This window comes from Drepanopeziza brunnea (genome assembly GCF_022702325.1).
Source record: "Drepanopeziza brunnea f. sp. 'multigermtubi' strain 214-2 chromosome Unknown ctg14, whole genome shotgun sequence".
Classification (NCBI taxonomy): Eukaryota; Fungi; Ascomycota; class Leotiomycetes; order Helotiales; family Drepanopezizaceae; genus Drepanopeziza; species Drepanopeziza brunnea.
Genome location: NW_027094077.1, coordinates 946216 through 965490, shown reverse-complemented (window position 1 = coordinate 965490; position 19275 = coordinate 946216). Strand labels below are relative to the sequence as shown.

Below are 19275 nucleotides of genomic sequence, written 5' to 3'. Positions count from 1 at the left end.
AAGATCAGTCGGGGCTCGAAGCTGCTCTACGGAGTAGATGTTCCTGGCTGCCCGTCACGTGCACGTGCGTGTGTGTTCAAGTTCCGCGGCCGGGTCGGGGTTTCGAAGCAGAGGATTTCGGGATATTTGAGGTGACAATAGAGACGAGACAATAGAGAGGAAGAGCGAGATACCTGATAGCGAAGTGGAGCTATTCTTGTTGAGTAAGTAGTGTTACCGTTAGTGTTGGTGTATTTCGTCTTTACAGTAGGTAGTAGGTATATTTATTCCGTACCTAGCTATATACTTGACGTACCTGCCTACGGATACCTCGCTATCCCGATAAGAAGCCTTATCGGCGCGCTAGCGAGTCCACTAGTGTAAGTAAAAGTAAGGCCAGTGTGGGCCAGCCGGCAGCATCACCCTGACATCCCAGGCCAGACCTTTTTTGCTTCTTATACTTTATATTTCTACTTTACACTTTCTGTTTACTTCAACGACAGCAACACTCCACGACATCAACCACTGCCGCAAAGGTAAGGCCTACCACGCCCCCAACTCAAGCCGAACCTTCATACATATTAATATTAATCCCTTACCCAGACCACATCGTTACCCGCCATGGTTCTTAAAGTCACCCCCCAATTGCGACCCATACCGTCGTTCTTGTTGCCCTTCACCCAGTCAAAGCCAACAAGAGGGCAGATTAGACCACTCCATCAGCGCATGAAAGCAAAACCGATCCCAAAGACCACGCCCTTCGTCCCAAATGTGGAGACTTTCCTCAAACTCATTGGCCGCAACCTCAGTCAACACGCCTCGAAGATACCATCATGGAAGGCTTTATTCTCCCTCACCTCATCACAACTCAAAGAGCTTGGTGTTGAACCTCCGAGGAGTCGACGCTATTTATTGCGATGGTGCGAGAAGTACAGGAATGGGCATCACGGCATCGGAGGAGATTTGAAGCACGTCAAGAAAGGAGTAGCAGAAGTTCGCATCGCCGAGTTTCCGGTTGGAAACCAGAGCGATGCATTATTTCCGGCAATGCACAAGGTCATCGTCAATGTGGCTGCAGGAGGCAGTGCCCCCGAGTCCTTAGAAGACGTTGTACCGGTGAAGGGCTTGAAGATACGGGGTGCACACACAATTGCAGGACCCCACGTCGTACCCCTGAAGGGCGGCAAGACGGCGAAGATTGAAGTGAAGGAAGGCCTTTGGGAGGAGCGCAGAGGACACAAGATTGAAGGAGGAGAAAGACGGCAAGCGGAAGTTCGGGCCAAGAAGAGAGGAGAGGAGAAGCGTGCCCGGTAAACTCGAGCCGTGTAACATGTGTGGTTAATGTAAGACTATTGTGCAGGCAGTGGTAGTGCATCCTGTGCATTCTGGAGCTCGGTAAGTAGCAGAATATGGTTGGTAGTAAGTGGCCGTCTTTTTATTACTCACAGGACTCTTCCGTTGAACTTCCAGGACCGGCTCGCGTGGTGATGACCCAAATGCTGCGACAATTCATGTAAACAGATTACCGAGCTTCCTTGTGTGTGAGTGGGAATTGGTATGAGTGGATAGTAGGTAGGTAAGATAAGTGGTGTAAGCTACAATTAATCAATATACAACGATAATTAAGTAGTGCACGTGGCCTGGTCACAATCATGTCTCGTGATAGGGTCGAGGCACTACGGAGCGGGCGACCCTGTTGATCCGGCCAGGGAAATGAGAACCCTTCCCGAAGCTTATTTATTTAGAGCAAGTAACCAACAAACCACTTCGGCTGAAGTTCGACTCGATTGAAGATGAAGGGAGATCTACAACTACACCCCACCACCAAGCGCTACCGGATCAAGAGACAACTATCAATTTCCTGCGCAGCGAAATAAAATCAGATTGAATCAGAGTAAGCAAGTTAGGCTGTCAATTAGCTGAGAGCGTCGGGTCGGCTTCCAAGACAAGATGATGTTCGACGCTCTTTCTCCAAGCACAACGACGAGAGCAAACTCGGAGATGGACGATTCCCCTACACGACCTGAAAAGGATCCGAGAACCTCGTTGCATCACCTCTTAGACAACAACCCCATCTCTCGAACGAGCACCCCACCTGCATCACGGCCGACTGACGCTGGCACTATCACCACCACCAACCCAACCGAAATGACCGACGACGACGAGGTGAAAACTCCCCGGGGACCAGCCCTGGGACTAGGACTAGCAGCAGCGGCAGCGTCGGCATCAACGTCAGCATCAGCAGCCCAATCGAAACCTGCTGCCAGCAACAATTCGCGCAAGCGCAAGGAACCCCTTATGAATAACATCACAAATTCCAACTACGTCGGCAACAAAATCAAACACTTGAAGAAGGATGATGGAGAGCCGCTGTGGCGACGAGATATCCAATATGACTTCCTCAAAGCCGTCTTCGACAATGACCGAAAGGTTTTCACGAATAGCTACGACCCCAGCCCGTTAAAACAAAGCTTTGCGGATCTGTACATCGATACAATGGCCCGGAGCACGAAGACGAGTAAGATTTTGAGGGACAAGCTATTTTCGGAGCATGAGCCAGCGAAGAACATGGCTATGGTGTGTCTATTGGTCAATTTGGGTCGGATGAACACTACGTTGAATTGTCAGTGGCATCTTCTCCCTGTCGCATCGCATACCAAGAGAAGCTAACTATACGCAGTCTTCCCTGAAATGCGCGCCCAGCTTCGAACCTATCATGCCATCCCATCGCTACAAGCACACCAAGACCCAAATTCATACAAGCAGCTCCAGGATGCTCCGAGACTCAAGTCGATACTGAAGGGAGCCTCGGAGGATCGACGGGAGCCCAATTCCCTTGAGAAGATCAAAACTACCCCCATCCCCCGAACGAACCCAGTGAACCTCATCTTCGTCCTTGCCCAGTTTGCCCCGAAGGTCACGGAGCTGCATTTTCCTCCTGAGAGAGACTTCTACGATATCCTGATGGCGGAAGACGTGTCTAGTGAGTCTCGGGCCACAGCATTCTTATGGTTGATGTGGTTCTATCTGGAATCCGACTTCACTGAAGAGGGAGCAGACGAGAATCCTTTTGGCCCTGGTATTGATTACGATCTTGATGTCCGGAATCAAGGTGTTCCTCGGTACAAGTTCCTCACGCCCGAAGAGCAAGCAGAGGAAAACGTAGATACTCCAGAGGAACTCGAGTACGGTCTCTCCAAACAGCGGGAGAGAAAGCGAATCATCGAAGCCGACCAAGCTACTTTTACAAGCGAACTTGGCCCACCGAAGCGAGGTCCAAAGCCAAAGCTTCACCTGCCTCTTGAGGAAGGCGGGCCAAGTCCGGCGTCTCTGCTTGGCCGTCACATGAAGCCAAAGTATGAGTCCGACATGGACAGCACCCGCTCTACTCCTCCGCCTCGATCTCTGGGAGGTATGCGAATCCAGAGCGTACTTAACGCCGGAAAGAGCCGTGGAGGCCTCAAAAATCAAATAGCGGAGGGATCCTCGCCCACTGGCCATCATGTTGGAGAGCCAGTTATGCGTCGCTCCCGACCACTCACTCAGCACCAGATCCGCGTCCAACAGCATCATAATCAGCGAGTAAATCACATTCTCTCCCGTGGTATGCGCGCCCAGCATCACGTCTTCAAAAAACGACGAAGGAATGACGGTGCTCTATGGCGCTCTTACCAGCGGACTGAACGCATGACGGATCCTCTCGACGATAGTGAAGACGAGGCTGCCCTCATGAAACCTGCTTTCCCTTTCAAAGAGCGTGGAATGGGAGGTTTGGTACAGCTAGCTGAGGAGGAAGACGATTTTGGCGAAGAGTTGGCCGCTTACGGTAAAGCCTTTAGGCGTATGATCAGAAGACTCGATCGCTGGGAGGCCAATAAGGACCCGAATTTTGGAGTTATGGGCACCAACCGCGTCAATGGCAACGGCGCTGAACAAGATAACGACGAGACTGAAGACGAGCAGCCTGCTGAACGCGGTCAGAACTCCAAGCCAAGAGCTAACGGCCACGCTCGGATGGATCGGGAAGAGGACCTCGACGATATGGATAAGGAGATATTGGGTATGGAGGGTGATGAAGGGGAAGGAGAAGCGGAGGGCGAGGGCGAGGGCGAGGGTGAGGGCGAGGGCGAGGGCGAGGGCGAGGGCGAGGGTGAGGGTGAGGGTGAGGGTGAGGGCGAGGGTGAGGGCGAGGGCGAGGGCGAGGGCGAGGGCGAGGGTGATGCGGACGAGGACGAGGATTTAGATGACGATGAGAAGGAGCTTCTAAATCTTGGCGATGTTGTCGAGACTGATGACAGTGATGGAATGGACGTTGACTGAACGTGTATGATCAATTTTTTTACTGACAGGCTTTTAGTGTATCATGATAAACATCATTAGGAAAACAAAGAATAATTTCAATCCGACGCCGGACAGACTTATTTCGCGTGGCATCCTTTTTTTTCGCCCACTTTTAGGGAAGGGCCCCAAAGGCAGTGAGGTCAACTCCCACTACGATATCACAACTATCATACCTTTCACCTAGGTTTGAAAGTGTCCTGCCAGATTCGTACCAATGTCCCTTGTGCTCTGTCTGCACATGGAGCGGCACTCGACTCTGGACACTTCGAACATCCGAAGCACCTGAGGAGGAACCTGGCGAGAACTTGCCCGGTGCCGCATTGGTTTCCCAGGATTCTGCAAAGACGTCAAGACATCAATCACTTCGAATTTTTCCCTTCACCCGTATCTCTCTCAATTCGGCAGGGAACCATGTGATATTTTGGGTTGCACTTCATTTTTCGCTTTACTATTTCGTAACAGCTCCGCGGTTCCAGTTATGCCCTGATATGCCAGACGCCCGTGCAAATGAAGTCAATTTGCAGATTCCCATCCTCACCAACCCTTTGCCTTCGACTCAAAAACCCAGCCCGTCATCGCTTATGCGCTTCGCTTTCCCTTGGCGTTCTTCTTGGGGGTATCGGCAATGGTAAGGTCTGCGGAGCAAACCATGTTAGTTAGCGTTCAGTATCTGGCCAGAAAGAATCCGGGTTCCCCCATGAATCTGCCCAAAGTCCTCCAACGCGCCCTCCCGTCACGACTCAGACTCTGCCCAGAGCCAATTCCCCCCCCGGAGTATCAAATAAACGTACTGGGTGGCAGCGACTGCTTCAACTTCTCGGCCTTCTCGGTATCCTTCAAGACGAGAGTGTAGAGGTGTCTTTGGCAGCGGACCTTGAACTTGATCTGCGAGGACTTCTTGTTGCGCTTTATGCGGGCAGCTGTATTTCCCATCAGCCTCAAATCTTCGCACTCCCGTCTCTACCCCTTCTCCCATTCCAAAAGTTCCTCTCTCTCCCGTCTCCTCCCTCCTCTTCCAGTTTTCAATCCAAGGAGGGTCTATCGCAGGCGGGAAACGTACATGAAGCATCCTTGCGTCTGCAAATCTCAATGAACTGTAAAATATCGTCAGCGGATTGAATTGTACAACCACAGCGCAGAGGGGGGGGGGGGGCATCTAGATGGATATGAGGATGTCTAAAGTCTTACGTTTTTGATATCGGAGATTTCGCGAGGCATTTTGGTGGTTTTCAATGCGGTGTCTGGTGAGAAATGAAGGTAGTGCTGGCGGGGAGGAAAGATTGTCGATGCGATCGATGTTGAATTCGCATTGTGGGTGGCACGTGTTGGGAGGTCTCGGTTGCGATAAGAGGGAAAGCTAGCCGATAAGCCTCAATTACCCAAATTCCATCGTCCAGAATTTGTCGTGATACCTCTCTGTGAAACAGATTCTGATTCTGTGGTGGAAGTCGGAAAAGAAATTCCTGGTCAAGATAAAGTACCAGTAATACATATTTTGACAATTATGGAGCTCTATCGAGTGTGAAAAGGAATGAAAAGATTTGATAGAGTAGGAAGCTTTTGATTGAGGTCTAGTCATGTGATCTGACCCGGACTTTACTTCATTAGAGATCTGAGCTTCGAGTCTTGAGCAACCCCCTGCTTCAAAACATAAACCTCGCTTCCGCTGCAGTGCCAGCCATCTCCTCTCAGATATCCCTAAGATGCCGACTCCTCTCGATAGAGCTCTGAACTCAAAGGTACGTGGGCTCTTGGTTACATCGCATGGAGTCTACCTTATTATATATCCGATCACCGACTTCATTTCACATACGGAGTTGACTGATATCATGTTGTCTAGAACACTTTCCTCGGTAATAGCCAAGACCTCACCCGAAAACGGAGTAGATAGCTGACCTTGAACAACAGCATTTGTTGGAATAATCACTGCAGTAGCAACGTGGTCAATATGGGGTCAAGATATCTTTCCGAAGGAGTCAGATCCAACTGGTGGTACGTTCGTTGCCCTCTATCATAGGGTCGAAGAAATCGAGTCTGCAGTCATTGACACTCTATAGATCCGGAGTCCTGGACGTACGAGGAACTGCGGAGATGGCTAGCAGCAGTAAGTTCTCGGACACGTCCATGCTGTCTGTTCTGGTGGGGTGGAAGCGTTCGGTATCATTTCCATTCTCAGATCCGTCGGTCAAGAGGGCGAGGGGGCACTGTATTTCATTTCGTCGGTAAGTGGCTGTCAGCTCGACACAATGCTAACTTTGATATCAGAGAAATTTGCATCCAAATTCCAAGGATAGTGAAGCACAACTCCTCGAACGAGTCAAAGCCAACTTACGGACGCCGAGGAGTTGATGTGACGGTCACGGTATCTGCGAGGCGTTTGGCGACGCCGTGGCAGGACCTTGGATTTCAAGCGCTGGTCGGCTATCTGAATTTATTTGCATGTGCTATGACGAAGTCAATACGAATTTCTTGAATACTCGATACTCTTTGCAACGTTCGAAAATGCACTCTTCAGGGGGTGACTATCGCATCTCTGCCAACATTGTACGATACAGACTGAGGAAGTATCCCCAGTTTCAATTATTGGTCTGCGGAATTTGTACTTGAACCTTGCGTTGCCCTGTTCCTCCATTCTGGTGAGGCGCCTTTTTTATTATATGATATTAAATTTCAACGCAATATAAGAAATAGTAAATTGTGCCGAGGACCGGCAGGTTGAAGATGTGTGAGTCCATCCCGAGTTGGGTGCAAAGATGGGTGGCCGAGCCCAAGAGCTTTATAATACCAAGCCACCGCCATTTTCAGCTGAGGTATAAGCCACGGGACAGGCCTTCAGCAGGCAGCGCTGGAGAAATTGGAAAATTGCAGTGGCCTCCAACTATCTTGACCCCGACCCCGACCCCGAAACACGCTCTACTTCGCTTCCGTAAATGTAACTAATTCTTGCCTGTCTCAACATTAGCTGTGATATCCGGAGATCAGGAATATCGACCTTGCCCGCATTTCAGCATTCTCCTTCTCTACCGCAGCTGCTCTGTTATTCATCTGTCGGATCTGCGTGCATATCAACAATTGCTCACTTCTTGAATGGACTGCGTCGCGCACGAACCTCGTTAAGTCTCGCCTCAAGCAGTCGTGCCTCGCCCAGCTCCTTTCGAAGCCTTCTATTTTCCTTCTCCGCTGCAGACATGCGAGCCTCGGCCGCCTGTCTGTCTGCTTCAAGACCTCCACTCCTCGCCTGAGCTAGCGCCATCGATCGCTTGTTGGGCAAGCTCGAATCGAGTGCGTTGTTTCCGGTCATGACTTCCGCCTTGCGCTTCTCCGGGACCGTGGTCTTGGTGATGGTTTGGTTGACACCTTGAACATGGGGAGAACACCGACCCGTTCCTGTGGCTGCTCCGACGGCTTGACCTACCGGTGGAGAAACTGGTTCCGTGGAGGGCTGGGGAGCGGCGAGCGGCGAAGATTGAGGTGTAGCTCGGGAGACTGGGCGAACCTCGTCATGACGGCCTCTGTGAGAGCTCGACGCATGACTCGGTTTGCCTTTTGAGAGTTGAAGAACCTCCTCAGCTGGATCTCCAGTAGGAATCCCGCTTGCCATCCGGCTTGTCGATACCATTCGTGGCACTGGGCTTCGAGGAAGAGGACGTGGGGGATTGGGGCCGAAAAGAAGGGGTTTTTCTAGAATCGGGCTCGGGTGGCTGGGGATGGCTCGCTCAGGCTCAGCTGGTTCAGACTTGAATATCGCATCTTGAGAAGGGTCTGGATTAAAGCTCTGCGGGGATGCGACGAAGGCTGTAGCAATATCGGTCCTCCGGCTACTTCTGATGGCGCGTTCAATATCCTCGGGGTGTGCTACTTCGGTCTCTGTGTCAGATGGCTCCTCTAATAGGGATTTACCGAGTGGTTCTGGCGGGGAAGGGTTTGGGCTCTGACGAGGAGCGTTCGTCGCTTGTGGCTGAGTGGATGGCAAAGGAGCTCTTGGGTCACTAACACCAAATTCTTGGCTTTGTGTGCTAGCAGTCGGGGACGAAGCCTGTGACTTCTGAGCTCCTCGGGTCCCATCGACGATGATACCACTTTGGAATTTGGCCGGTGCTTTTGATACCTTGGGCGAGCTAATTGAGTTCGATGCCAGATCACGCGAGATAGGCTTCGAGCGTCTCCATATACCTCTCAGATCAACGGAGCCACGTTGAGACTGACTAAACTTATTCTTCAAAGAGATATTAGGGGGGGTTAAGAGCTTCCAGACGTAATTGGAAAACTCGTTGTGGTTACCAGAGGGTCGGTATCTTCCGCCCTCCATCGAAGGAACGGGCTCTGGAGGTAGAGAGGTTTGGCGGACATCCTCTAACAATCGCACATCGGAAGCGGCTTGCTGGGAAAATAGCTCAGAAATCCCATTGACATAGTCCTGGGTACCAAACTTTGGGGACTTTGCCACAGTTAGTTGTGAACGAGACTCCTCCTCCTCCTCCGTTGGGGCTCTCTCAAGGAATGCTTGATGAGCGGGTGCACCTTTGACACCTGGAATCCCAACCAGCGTATTCCTCTGGCGAGACCCAGGCTTTCCGAAGCTGTTGAGTGGTTCTCCCTTGGGAAGAACGTCATCCACCGGAATCTCAGCATCGTTCGAAGCCGAGGCAGCCGTGGTCGGAGTAGAGCCAGCCTTGGAGAAGCGCGAGACAGTACCCTCTCTGGCAAAGCTGCCACCTCTGGAGACGTCGAATTTCTTACCTGTCTCCTTCCCGACGACCAGCATGGAAGTCCTAGGTCCAATGGAACGATCTTTGCTGAACAATCCATCGACTGTCGATTTTGAAATCATTGGCTCAAGGAAGGCCTCCTTTGCAGATTCCAGCGAGTGTTTCTTGCTCGGCCCAGGCAGCACACTCATGACACCGGAGAGAGTCGCCTTTTGGGCGTCGGGAGAGCTGTATTTGTTAGAAAGCCCTTTTCTCTCGGCCTTTGTACTCTCTTGCTCATTTTTTATCTCCTCCTCGACTAAGCCATTTGGTAGATTGTCTTCAGTGGCTGCTGGAGCAGTGGAGCTTGTTGGCTTTACACCAACAGCTGCGGATTCCATTGTTGTTCTCGAATGAACTGACGAACTTGCAGCAGCTTGAGCTATATAGCCGGCCTCGCATTCGTGGCCAGGATTTCCGATGTCTGCGGCCGAGCGCAGGTGGAAGACGAAGATAGCCCAGAGATCATAGCCAGTCATTTCTTTGAGAACTTGCTCTTTAGTTCTATCTTTAGCCTGCGTGCCATCGACGAAACTTGGTTGATATGTCAGTGATTGCCCTTTTTTTTTTTTTTTTCACGGATACTGCTTACTCGATTACGAAAGGTGGAAGAGGGGTCTTCCCAGAGGCAAGACTGGACTTGCAGTCGGACCACTCTGCGTATTCTTCAAATGTGGGCGCTCGCTTGACAGCAGGTTTGTTTGTATCGGGGGCGGGAGTTGTTGCTGCAGAGGTGCCATTATCGTCACTCGAGCCGCTGGACTCTTCGTTGCTGGAATGGTCCTTTCGAAATAGCCGGATTGATATGCTACCGACATCCGACGGACCTCCCACACCGCTCAATTGGGTATCTGCATTGTTAGATAACCAGAATTCGAGAAATCGAAAGGGGGGGGACCTTACCCTTGGACGTGCCTCGCTCTTTGACTTTCATGCTACAGCTCTTCAACCCAGCTCGTTTGCCATTGGGCTTTTGCTCCTTGTACAGGGCCTTCTTGAAGACCCCCTTGAAGCCCTTGGCCGACTTGTTCTGGATCGAGCTGCGCAGGATTCCGTCTACCACCAGGTCGGCCTGGTCTGCAATGTGGGCATTGAGAGCGAACCTCAGCCGCAGCACGTCGCCGGGTGAGGTGAGCACGTAGCAACTGGTGACGATGCCATTGCGGGTCTGGCCGAACTCTGGCAGGGTCGTCTGGTCCTCGTCGTCTTTCACCAGTATCATCTCGCCTTTGGCGGGCTTGCCGTTGGCGTCGAAGAAGCTCGCTGGGATCTTCATGGTTGGTTGCTTGCTGTTGTAATTACCCAGGGTGAAAAGTCAAGTGCTTGCGTTGTATTTGTGAGCGTGGTGATTCGTATCGGTCCGAAGATCCAGAACCTGAGTTATTTCAGCACCTTTAAAGGCGAGTTTGAAGGCTGTTAGTGTAAGCCTGTCTGGTCGTCAGAATGTCCAGGAGTATAGTCCGGAGTCCAGTTCGAGTCGGCTCAGAAAGGGAAACATAGGGGGTCGAACTATGATCTAGACTGGAATAGGGAGGCTTGAATAGGAAAGAGATATGAATGTGAAGAGGGTGAGTAAGTATATTGTCTCCGGTAACTATAAGTGGTTGTATAGGGTGAACTGGTGTGACAATGGAGGATCAAGGAAGGGATACCTCGACCGACAGTGGGCGAAGTATGAATTCAGATAGTATCAGAAAGTAATATAAGGAGAAGGCAGAAGCTAGAAGCCAACGGGTTGTTATCGTGACTTTGGAAATATAGTTCGAGCATGAATTGGAGGAAGATGAAAATATAGCTCGAGTAATATTTGAAAGGAAATTGTAAACAAATAGGGACGTAGCGAGAACAATAAGATAAGGGGAAGCTTCGAATTGAAATGGCAAAAATGAGTACACCTTGAGAAGACTTTTTCTCCGTCATGCATCCGCCAGCTCCCGTATCGAAATCGTAGCAGACAAAAACCCATACCCAACCACTCCTCTCCGCAATACACCAGAACGCCGCGAGACCTTTTCTCCTTCCCTCGACGCTCAACTAATATGCCTAAAATTCTGGCTGGCAATTAACCAATTCTTCAGACCTCTCGCAGCATTAGGCTTGTGCGTGTCCCAATTAGGCACCAAAACAAAGCTCTCGCTAAAGCTATGAGTCTCGATGCCGCCCTCCAGCGTGTATTTCACGTTGCCGCTGCACATGACTGCAATGCTCATCTTCTTGCCATCCTTGTCGGGAGCCGTATCGTCGGCGCCGACGTTGAAATTGTGGTTCAGCGGGTGAGCGTCGAAGGAGTTGTAATCGTAGCTGGGTCGCTCCTTCTGTTTGTTGAGCGTGGCTTCGAACGTCTCCGGGTCTTTCACCAGGTTGCCGTTGATGGTGATTTTGGGCTTGAGCGGGTGGGATGGGGACGGCTTGATGTAGAAGCCGGCGAGCTTGCCTGTCTCGTTGCTCAGGGTGGAGTAGAAGCTCTTGACGAAGTCTTCGGCCGCTACGATGGGTGGATGTTAGCCCGTTGTCCGTAGGTAGCATCTGGGGCTGTTTTAGGATTTACCGTTGGTTGCGACCTTGACTAGGACATCTTCGGTCGGCTCTGCCATGATGGTGATCCTATCCTCGTGGTGCGCTGTACCTGTCTGTGGGTGTGTCCAACAATTGGCTGGTAGTTGGGGGGTTTATTTTTTTTTTCTTCTGGAAAGCTAAAGAAAGGCCGATGCTAATTACTTTCCGAGTCCAGAGAGCTAAATTTGATACAGACAAATGAAGAAAGAAATATTACCACCAGACGCGGGAATTTAGTGTAATATTTTTGTTATCATAGTTGTTGTCGTCGTCGTCGCGTGCAATCCAGCCGAGTCCAATGCAAGGCTGACAAAAGCGGCTTTGTCGGCCGCAAATGCCGCTGGCTCTAAGAACCTGAACTCCACCACCAAATTTCGAGATCCAGCCAGACCGGCCGACCATGAATACGCGGAAGTTTCTCCCTCTCCCTGCTGCGCGGCACCGATTATTGCAGGCAAGAATCGCAGTGCAATGGAGACCTCAATGGGTCTGCAGCTCTTGTAGAGCGAAACCGCATTCTGTGGCGCGATTCTCAACAAGCGGGCGACTGCTGGAAAAGCCTTACTATGTTACAACTCCAATCTTCTATGTTAATGCTGGTAGGAGCCCAGTCCTCAACCTATGCCTTTGCTGACTCTCCCTACAGCTCCACATGTCGGTCATCTCTACACCATGGTCCTCACGGATATTCTCAAGAGATGGCAAGTCCTGAGGGGAAAGAAAGCTATTCTCTGTACTGGAACCGACGAACACGGCATGAAAATACAGCAAGCTGCCCAGCAAGCCCAGACCCCGCCAAAAGAGTTCTGCGATTTGACCGCTGAGACTTTTCAGTCCTTGGTAAAACGTGCTGGGCTATCCAATGACCATTTTGTTAGGACCACCGACTCGGATCACAGAGAGGCGGTTCAGTACTTCTGGCAGATGTTGAAGGAGAGAGAATACATATACGAGTCCAAGCACGAAGGCTGGTATTGTGTCAGTGATGAAACTTACTATCCGGAATCAACGATAGAGAAGAGACTGGACCCATTTACAGGCCGTACCTTCATGGCGTCGCAGGAAACTGGGAAGGAAGTCGAGTGGACCTCTGAAAAGAACTATCATTTCAGGCTGTCCGTGTTTCAAGACCGGCTCCTGGAATTTTACAAAGCAAATCCTAAGTTCGTCGTCCCTGCTTCCCGCATGACGGATGTTGTCAAATGGGTTTCGGCAGGTTTGGATGACCTGTCAGTGTCAAGGCCTGTTGAAAGGTTGACTTGGGGAATTCCAGTACCAGAAGATGAAAGCCAGACGATCTACGTTTGGCTGGATGCGCTAGTCAACTACATTACCAAAGCTGGGTACCCATGGGCTCCTGGGAAGGAGAACGCCCTAGGCTGGCCCGCAGACGTGCAAGTGATTGGCAAAGATATTGTGCGATTTCACTGTATTTACTGGCCCGCTTTCCTTCTCGCTCTCGATATCTCACCTCCCAAACAGATTCTCACCCATGCACACTGGACGCTCAACCACCAGAAAATGGCCAAATCCACTGGCAATGTAGTCAATCCGTTTTTCGCAATGGATCGGTTTGGGGTAGAGGTAATGCGATACTACCTTGCCCATGATGGCGGCATTACTAACGATGCGGACTATGGAAACGATTTCATCATCGAGAGGTACAAGAAAGGTCTCCAAGGTGGACTGGGCAACCTCGTGAGCAGGATCACCAGACCCAAAATCTGGAGTGTGTCCCAAGCAGTCCAACGTGCGAAAGAAGGGAAACTTGGAGTTCCGAATCAAAGCACCAGAGATCAGATAGAAATGTTAGAATCTTTAAGCGAAGCGGCCAATGCAAAGATGGAGCAGTTGATTCCCGGAGCCGCGCTGCAGATCATCATGGATGCGGTGTATAAGGTAGAGAAGCTTCCACCACTGTGGACGTACTTGCAATGCTGATTGATAACCCCTCAGACAAATACTTACCTCCAGTTTCAGCAGCCGTGGGCTCTTGTAAAATCACTCGGTAACGGACTAGACGAGGGCAGCGGCGAAGCCACCCAGGCCCAGATTGACTCCACGGTATACCACTGCGCAGAGGCTATCCGGATTGTGGGCATCCTCTTGCAGCCGTATATGCCATCGAAGGCGGCACAGCTGCTTGACATGATAGGTGTAGATGTTTCACGACGGACGTTCAGCGATGCGAGTTTTGGAGCTGACGACTCTTACGGAATTGCGATTATTCCACCGGGACGCTGTGCTTGGGATGGTCTGTTTCCGCCGTTGCCGGTCGAGACTTGAAGAGGAGGAGGGCAGGCAGCGTGCGAAAAGCACACCCGGCAGCGTCGGGTTATGTATGAAATATATATATGTACTATGTGTTTGATATGGAAAGGGCTATTGTGGTGTGAGATCTCCGTCTCTTATTGTTCTTTGTATACGCAGCACAGGGCATTCAGCAGTCTGGTCGACTCTTCTCAGCGCTATTAGAATCAACAGTGGCATTAAGCAGGATATATGATTTTTCGGAGAGCGCCCGGAAGCTTATACGAGCATGCTTTCCCTCTTGCAAGCTATTACCTGCTTCGTCTACATACTTAATAGCAACTGGGAAATTGATTCTTTCTGTCGCCGATTGGTAGGGGATGTTGTGGTAGGTAGCTAGCTACCATGAGCTCTAAGTCGACTGCTGAACCCTTACCGAGAGCCGTGACTTGAAACGAAACAAAGCGCCCAGGACCGCGGCTATTCCTGGGAGTCCGACCGCCGCCTTGAAGACAGATCGTTTTCCGTGGGTGCGGTACATGTACATATAACTTCAACATCTCCGAGAGATTTCATTCTTTTCTTTTTCTCCCACATACTCGTCCCTCTTCTCCGTGATCGCAAAGATGGACTTTCTTCAGGTGCGCTACAACAGGGCCAAATACTCCTCGCAGAAAGAAACTAGACTGACAGCAATGCAGCGTCTTGCCCGCCTTCTCGACAGGCCACAGTTTCCATGGAAGAAGCTCATCATCGGCTTCTCCCTTGCGCAATATGCCTTCGAAGCCTTTCTTTCTCTGCGCCAATACCAAGTACTCAAACAAACACGGCCGCCTAAAGCTCTGCAAAAGGAAGTGTCACAAGAGGTCTATGACAAGAGTCAGGTATGTCGCCCTGCGCTGCAAGTCAACAAACACGGCTGACAAGACGCAGGCCTACGGACGGGCAAAGGCAAGGTTCAGTCTCTCTAGCGGTCTCTACGGACAAATTACGAACACGGCAGTCATCCACTACGATCTCCTCCCGAAACTTTGGGCCCTGACTGGCTCGTGGATTCTTCGATTCGCCCCGGCTCGATTCAGCGGTGAAATCAGCCAGTCGATCCTCTTCATCATTGCATTCATCGCCTTTCAGCAAGTCGTGTCCATTCCCACCTCGGTCTACCAGACATTCGTCCTCGAGGAGAAGTTTGGCTTCAACAAGCAGACTCCTAAGCTTTTCGTCATGGACATGTTGAAGTCTCAAATGCTAACCTGCATTCTGGCCCCTCCCATTCTGGCTGCTTTCCTCTCGATCATCCAGAAGACGGGCAACAATTTCTTCTTCTACCTCTGGGTATTTGGTGCTGGTCTGCAGGTCTTCATGATTACCATCTACCCCGTCACGATCTTGCCTCTGTTCAACAAGCTGTCTCCACTCCCACCGGGTGACCTGAAGGCTGGCGTCGAAGGGCTGGCGAAGCAACTCAACTTCCCACTTCACGAGCTTTATGTCATTGACGGCAGTAAGAGAAGTGCTCACAGCAATGCATACTTCTTCGGCATGCCGTGGAAGAAGCATATTGTAATTTACGACACCCTCATCGAGAAGAGCGAGACGCAGGAAGTCGTCGCCGTTCTTGCTCACGAGTTGGGTCACTGGAGTCTCGGCCATACAACTAGACTCTTTGGAATTTCACAGGTATGTTTCAGAGCACGGCAGCAGAAGGCATCTTATTGACATTTGCAGGCCCACTTTTTCTACATCTTTGCGCTCTTCTCCGTCTTCATCAACAACCACTCCCTCTACCAATCATTTGGATTCCACAAGGAGTTTCCCATAATCGTTGGCTTCATCCTTTTCTCAGATGTGCTTGCTCCCATGGACACAGTTATCAAGCTCCTGATGAACATCCTGAGCCGCAAGTACGAATTTGAGGCCGATGGTTTCGCCGTCAAGCTCGGCTACACGACCGAGTTGGCCCGTTCCTTGATTAAGCTCCAGATCCAGAATCTGAGCACGATGGATGCCGATTGGATGTATGCCAGCTACCACTTCTCCCACCCGATTCTGTCGGAGCGACTGGGAGCCTTGGGTTGGTATGGCGAAACGAAAGTGGTGGATGATGATTCGGTGAAAATTGACGAGAAGGCATCGAAGGCCTCTGGAAGGGAATTGTAGATTATAGGCACGGAATGGATGTAATTTCCAACTCTCGATGGATTGGCCGGGAATCGTGATCATTTCCACCGGGGTTAGACCGAATGCTCGCTCTTTGCAGCCCTCTTACGTGATCTATCCCTCTTCTCCTCCTTCAACCTGGCTTTCTTCTCGGCTTTTCGTGCTTTCTTGTCAATTACTTTCTGCCCCTCCTCGCCAGCTCCAGACACCATGGCGCCGTACGCTGCAGCTTCACCCTCATCCTTCCCGCGCTTCTCGTTGCCGGCTTCCAGATCTGAGTCCATTTCCTCAGCCGTGGGGTTGTCCCCGGCAGTGCCACCTTCAACGCTCTGATCCCTCTGATATTCAGCTAGATTCACCCACCCCTCCCCCTCCACATTGCCCTCTCCCTTGTTCGTCCCATCATCCATCCCATCTGCGATCGGGACATTGTTCTCCTCCAGCTCCACGGCCGGGCCCAGCCTCTCTCCCCTCAGACCGGCCTCGACCCGCTGCAGGTTGTGAATCGTGATGCTGGCGTTGCTGGATCCGGCGGTCGGCCCGGACGGCTCGAGGCGGGCGTTGGGGAGGAGGTGCGGGGAGCTCTTTGCTGCTTCGAGGTAGGTTGAGAGGTACTTGAGCGCGATGTTTTGGGAGACGGGCATCGAGGCTACCGTCCGCTGGGGGGGGAAGGCGGACATGGTGTTTGGGTTTTCTAAGGCTCAACAAAGCCCTTTGTCCAGCTGGGTGTTTTGATGTAGCAGTCTTTTATGAAGGAGGGCAATTAAAATTCTAGTAGAGTCGATTTGGTAGAGTCAATGTAGGTACCCGCGCTGGAAGTTGTTACATACCAAGTACTACAAGAAAATAAACTGTTTTCTTTTGGGGGGGAGGAGCGGCCGCTAGCACCCTTTTTTTTGAGCTTGAGCTTAATCGTCGACAGCATGAACATAACGTACACTGTAAAGGTTTCACTGTCTCCCCGGCCAACCCGCCGCGCACATTCAACCGAGCAAGATGCTGTGTTTACGCTGCCCTCGAGGGCTCGCTACCGTCCTCAAGCCCGCGTCAATATCACAAAGTACACAAAATTCGGCCATCCAGGCTCCACTCAAAAGGTACCTACCTAACTACCTATCTCAATAGCCCCCCCCCCCCTCATACCCCTTCATGCCCAGCTGAAGTTAGTAACATTTCCCCCATCAGAACACTCACCTCCTTCCACGGTCCCTCACGCCCGAGTCTCCTCCCCCCCTCCATCGCCTTCCGTCCATCACCATCTGCCCTCCTCTCCACGCCGCTAGCGCCCGCCTCCTCCTCCTCTACCTCTACCTCTCCCTCCGGCTGCGCGATCCTGGATCTCCTCCCTAAGATCTCAGCTCACCCCGCCCTCGGCAGCATCCAGATCCGCTGCGGCCCGCGGGATACCTTTGACCCGAGTCATTTTGTGCGCAAGCGGAGACACGGGTTCTTGAGTCGGGTTAAGACGAGGAAGGGGAGGGCGTTGCTGAAGAGGAGGAAGGCGAAGGGGAGGACGACGTTGAGTCATTAGGATGGATGGGTTGGGCTTGTGTATTGAGATCGGGGGGAGTGGAGGGGGAGGGAGGTGTATATTGATTGGGTTGGAGGTGACGAGAGTGTGTATGAGTATGTGTCGCGGTAGCTCGGGCATGAATGAATGGGAATTGATGGATAGGAACCGCGTATCAGTTCAGTTGGGAATTGGGGCTCTAGTAACGTGGCTGTCTGCACCACCACGCTGCAGGGCGCCAGCCCTTTGTAAATTTACCTGGAAAACGATTGGGAGACAACGTAGGGAGAAAGGAGATCATATTCGATAAGGGCCTGTGTTTTGTCCTTGTGGCCCAAGGGGCGTGGATTGCCGGTCGTTCTGAGAGATGAATCGATACATTTATTTCGCGCAAGGAACTTTTCCTCGGGAGTTACTGCTTCGTGGGAGGTCATCACAGATCCACATGCGTCTCACATGAGAGCAATTGACTACTTAGTATTCTGTTAGACTTGGCTGCACTTGAGGTCCTTCGTAACCTACATGTACCTGACAAGGCTGCTCGCGAGATGCGCGAATAAGTACTGATGCATATCTGGGTTGTCTACGGCGTGAGCTTCTACAATGTACATCTTGTACATTTTCAATCCGAGCCCCTTACCAGCTCTTCCATTATGCGCCAATCTTCTTCCCAGCACTGAATGCATGTTCTAATGAATCCTTCTCCTGGACAGCCGTTCCAGGACCGTCTAATATCCTCCTCGCCCGTAACTCAAACGCTTCGATCATGATTCCGGCAACTTTAGGCGCAACAGCCTTGCTCAACGCAGCGTATATGGGATTGGAGAACTGGAAATCGATCTTCAAGTGGACCTCTGTCCGATCCCTCGCCGGATGCTCAGCCGTGTCCGTCTGCGGTCGGCCCGAGGGTGGCTTGTAATGAAAAGGTCGCAGCATCCATACCGTGCGCATAGACTGGAATATGCTACTGGCGATTGCCGGGGCGTCCATCGTTGCCGCGTGGTGTTCGAGATCCCCCCTGGACAAAGATGTGGTGGCTTCTCCCCCGAGAGCTTCCACCGTCGAGCCGGGCACGCAGAAGAGCCTTGAAGTGAAGGTCTCCTCGTATCCACCCCATCCGACCTTCAGATCTGCCTCCGAGGGCCAGCGCTTGCCATTCTTGTCTGGGTCGGACCACTTTGTAACTCTCGAGCCTTGACAGTAGGGGAGGAAGCTGGAATAACTGTCGACGTCGGCGATGAGCGTGTAGAGACTAGAGGATTTGTAGGGAAGAATCCGTGTCGCTTTGAGGCTTTGCACTTCGGTTCCGGGCAGTGTTATGAAGCTCCGTCGAGCAGTTGGCTTCAAGGAACAGAGAGTTGAAGCTGGCCGGGCAGTCTGTAGAAGGGTTTTCGACATGGCGACGTACTGAGGTGTGAGATGGGAGCGATTGCGTGAGTGAAAGGGAAAGAAAAGCTGATTGAAAGTAAAACGTTATGAGAGAAAGTATCTCATTTCGACAAGCAATGGAAGCAACTCCCTAGAGTCCTTCGAGTATTTTTTAAGATCCTTAGTTGCCCTGGAATATATATCGTGAGGTCATGGAATGTGTTCGGCCTAGCCCGTCGGCCCAGCCAAGCCCAGCCAAGCCCAGCCTTGTCAATTTTCTGCCCACTGGGTCACCGCCCTGCGCTAATCACTAGTTCCGCGCATAAAGCTTCCATCTCGATCCGAGTTTTTTCTCTCTCTTCA

At 51.5% G+C, this 19275-nt stretch overlaps 11 protein-coding genes across 12 annotated transcripts; 6 read left to right on the top strand and 5 right to left on the bottom strand.

Annotated features, from left to right (window-relative positions):
• Positions 1–37: 37 nt before the first annotated feature.
• L3040_007861 (mitochondrial 37S ribosomal protein mS41) lies at positions 38–1467 on the top strand (the record flags this gene model as incomplete). Its single annotated transcript, XM_007295643.2, has 5 exons — positions 38–64; positions 483–515; positions 583–1289; positions 1344–1374; positions 1450–1467. 5 exons carry the CDS (start codon positions 38–40, stop codon positions 1465–1467), a joined length of 816 nt encoding a protein of 271 aa, XP_007295705.2.
• Positions 1468–1929: 462 nt separating this feature from the next.
• On the top strand, positions 1930–4299 carry L3040_007860 (uncharacterized protein; the record flags this gene model as incomplete). Its single annotated transcript, XM_007295644.1, has 2 exons — positions 1930–2602; positions 2660–4299. The coding sequence occupies 2 exons, from the start codon at positions 1930–1932 to the stop codon at positions 4297–4299; spliced, it is 2313 nt and encodes a 770-aa protein (XP_007295706.1).
• A 600-nt stretch (positions 4300–4899) lies between these two features.
• Positions 4900–5538, bottom strand: L3040_007859 (60S ribosomal protein eL38; the record flags this gene model as incomplete). Its single annotated transcript, XM_007295645.1, has 4 exons — positions 4900–4955; positions 5112–5240; positions 5381–5414; positions 5509–5538. 4 exons carry the CDS (start codon positions 5536–5538, stop codon positions 4900–4902), a joined length of 249 nt encoding a protein of 82 aa, XP_007295707.1.
• Positions 5539–6023: 485 nt separating this feature from the next.
• Positions 6024–6669, top strand: L3040_007858 (uncharacterized protein; the record flags this gene model as incomplete). The annotated part of the gene is made up of 5 exons (XM_007295646.1): positions 6024–6059; positions 6161–6173; positions 6229–6312; positions 6378–6424; positions 6586–6669. 5 exons carry the CDS (start codon positions 6024–6026, stop codon positions 6667–6669), a joined length of 264 nt encoding a protein of 87 aa, XP_007295708.1.
• Positions 6670–7278: 609 nt separating this feature from the next.
• Positions 7279–10344, bottom strand: L3040_007857 (uncharacterized protein; the record flags this gene model as incomplete). The annotated part of the gene is made up of 4 exons (XM_007295647.1): positions 7279–7374; positions 7430–9602; positions 9661–9919; positions 9972–10344. 4 exons carry the CDS (start codon positions 10342–10344, stop codon positions 7279–7281), a joined length of 2901 nt encoding a protein of 966 aa, XP_007295709.1.
• A 754-nt stretch (positions 10345–11098) lies between these two features.
• Positions 11099–11662, bottom strand: L3040_007856 (uncharacterized protein; the record flags this gene model as incomplete). The annotated part of the gene is made up of 2 exons (XM_007295648.1): positions 11099–11553; positions 11617–11662. 2 exons carry the CDS (start codon positions 11660–11662, stop codon positions 11099–11101), a joined length of 501 nt encoding a protein of 166 aa, XP_007295710.1.
• Positions 11663–12024: 362 nt separating this feature from the next.
• On the top strand, positions 12025–13910 carry L3040_007855 (uncharacterized protein; the record flags this gene model as incomplete). Its single annotated transcript, XM_007295649.1, has 3 exons — positions 12025–12223; positions 12271–13523; positions 13581–13910. 3 exons carry the CDS (start codon positions 12025–12027, stop codon positions 13908–13910), a joined length of 1782 nt encoding a protein of 593 aa, XP_007295711.1.
• Positions 13911–14500: 590 nt separating this feature from the next.
• Positions 14501–16034, top strand: L3040_007854 (uncharacterized protein; the record flags this gene model as incomplete). The annotated part of the gene is made up of 4 exons (XM_007295650.1): positions 14501–14515; positions 14576–14758; positions 14808–15554; positions 15603–16034. 4 exons carry the CDS (start codon positions 14501–14503, stop codon positions 16032–16034), a joined length of 1377 nt encoding a protein of 458 aa, XP_007295712.1.
• Positions 16035–16108: 74 nt separating this feature from the next.
• Positions 16109–16714, bottom strand: L3040_007853 (uncharacterized protein; the record flags this gene model as incomplete). The annotated part of the gene is made up of 1 exon (XM_007295651.1): positions 16109–16714. The coding sequence occupies one exon, from the start codon at positions 16712–16714 to the stop codon at positions 16109–16111; it is 606 nt and encodes a 201-aa protein (XP_007295713.1).
• Positions 16715–17030: 316 nt separating this feature from the next.
• On the top strand, positions 17031–17565 carry L3040_007852 (mitochondrial 54S ribosomal protein bL34m; the record flags this gene model as incomplete). Its single annotated transcript, XM_007295652.1, has 2 exons — positions 17031–17131; positions 17220–17565. The coding sequence occupies 2 exons, from the start codon at positions 17031–17033 to the stop codon at positions 17563–17565; spliced, it is 447 nt and encodes a 148-aa protein (XP_007295714.1).
• A 412-nt stretch (positions 17566–17977) lies between these two features.
• L3040_007851 (uncharacterized protein) lies at positions 17978–18942 on the bottom strand (the record flags this gene model as incomplete). Of its 2 annotated transcripts, none has more annotated exons than XM_066154729.1 (4): positions 17978–18017; positions 18067–18118; positions 18185–18220; positions 18270–18942. In XM_066154729.1, the coding sequence occupies 4 exons, from the start codon at positions 18940–18942 to the stop codon at positions 17978–17980; spliced, it is 801 nt and encodes a 266-aa protein (XP_066010631.1). The 2 variants fall into 2 exon arrangements, with proteins under 2 accessions (XP_066010631.1, XP_066010632.1); XM_066154730.1 differs by having other exon boundaries at positions 18073–18118.
• Positions 18943–19275: the final 333 nt, after the last annotated feature.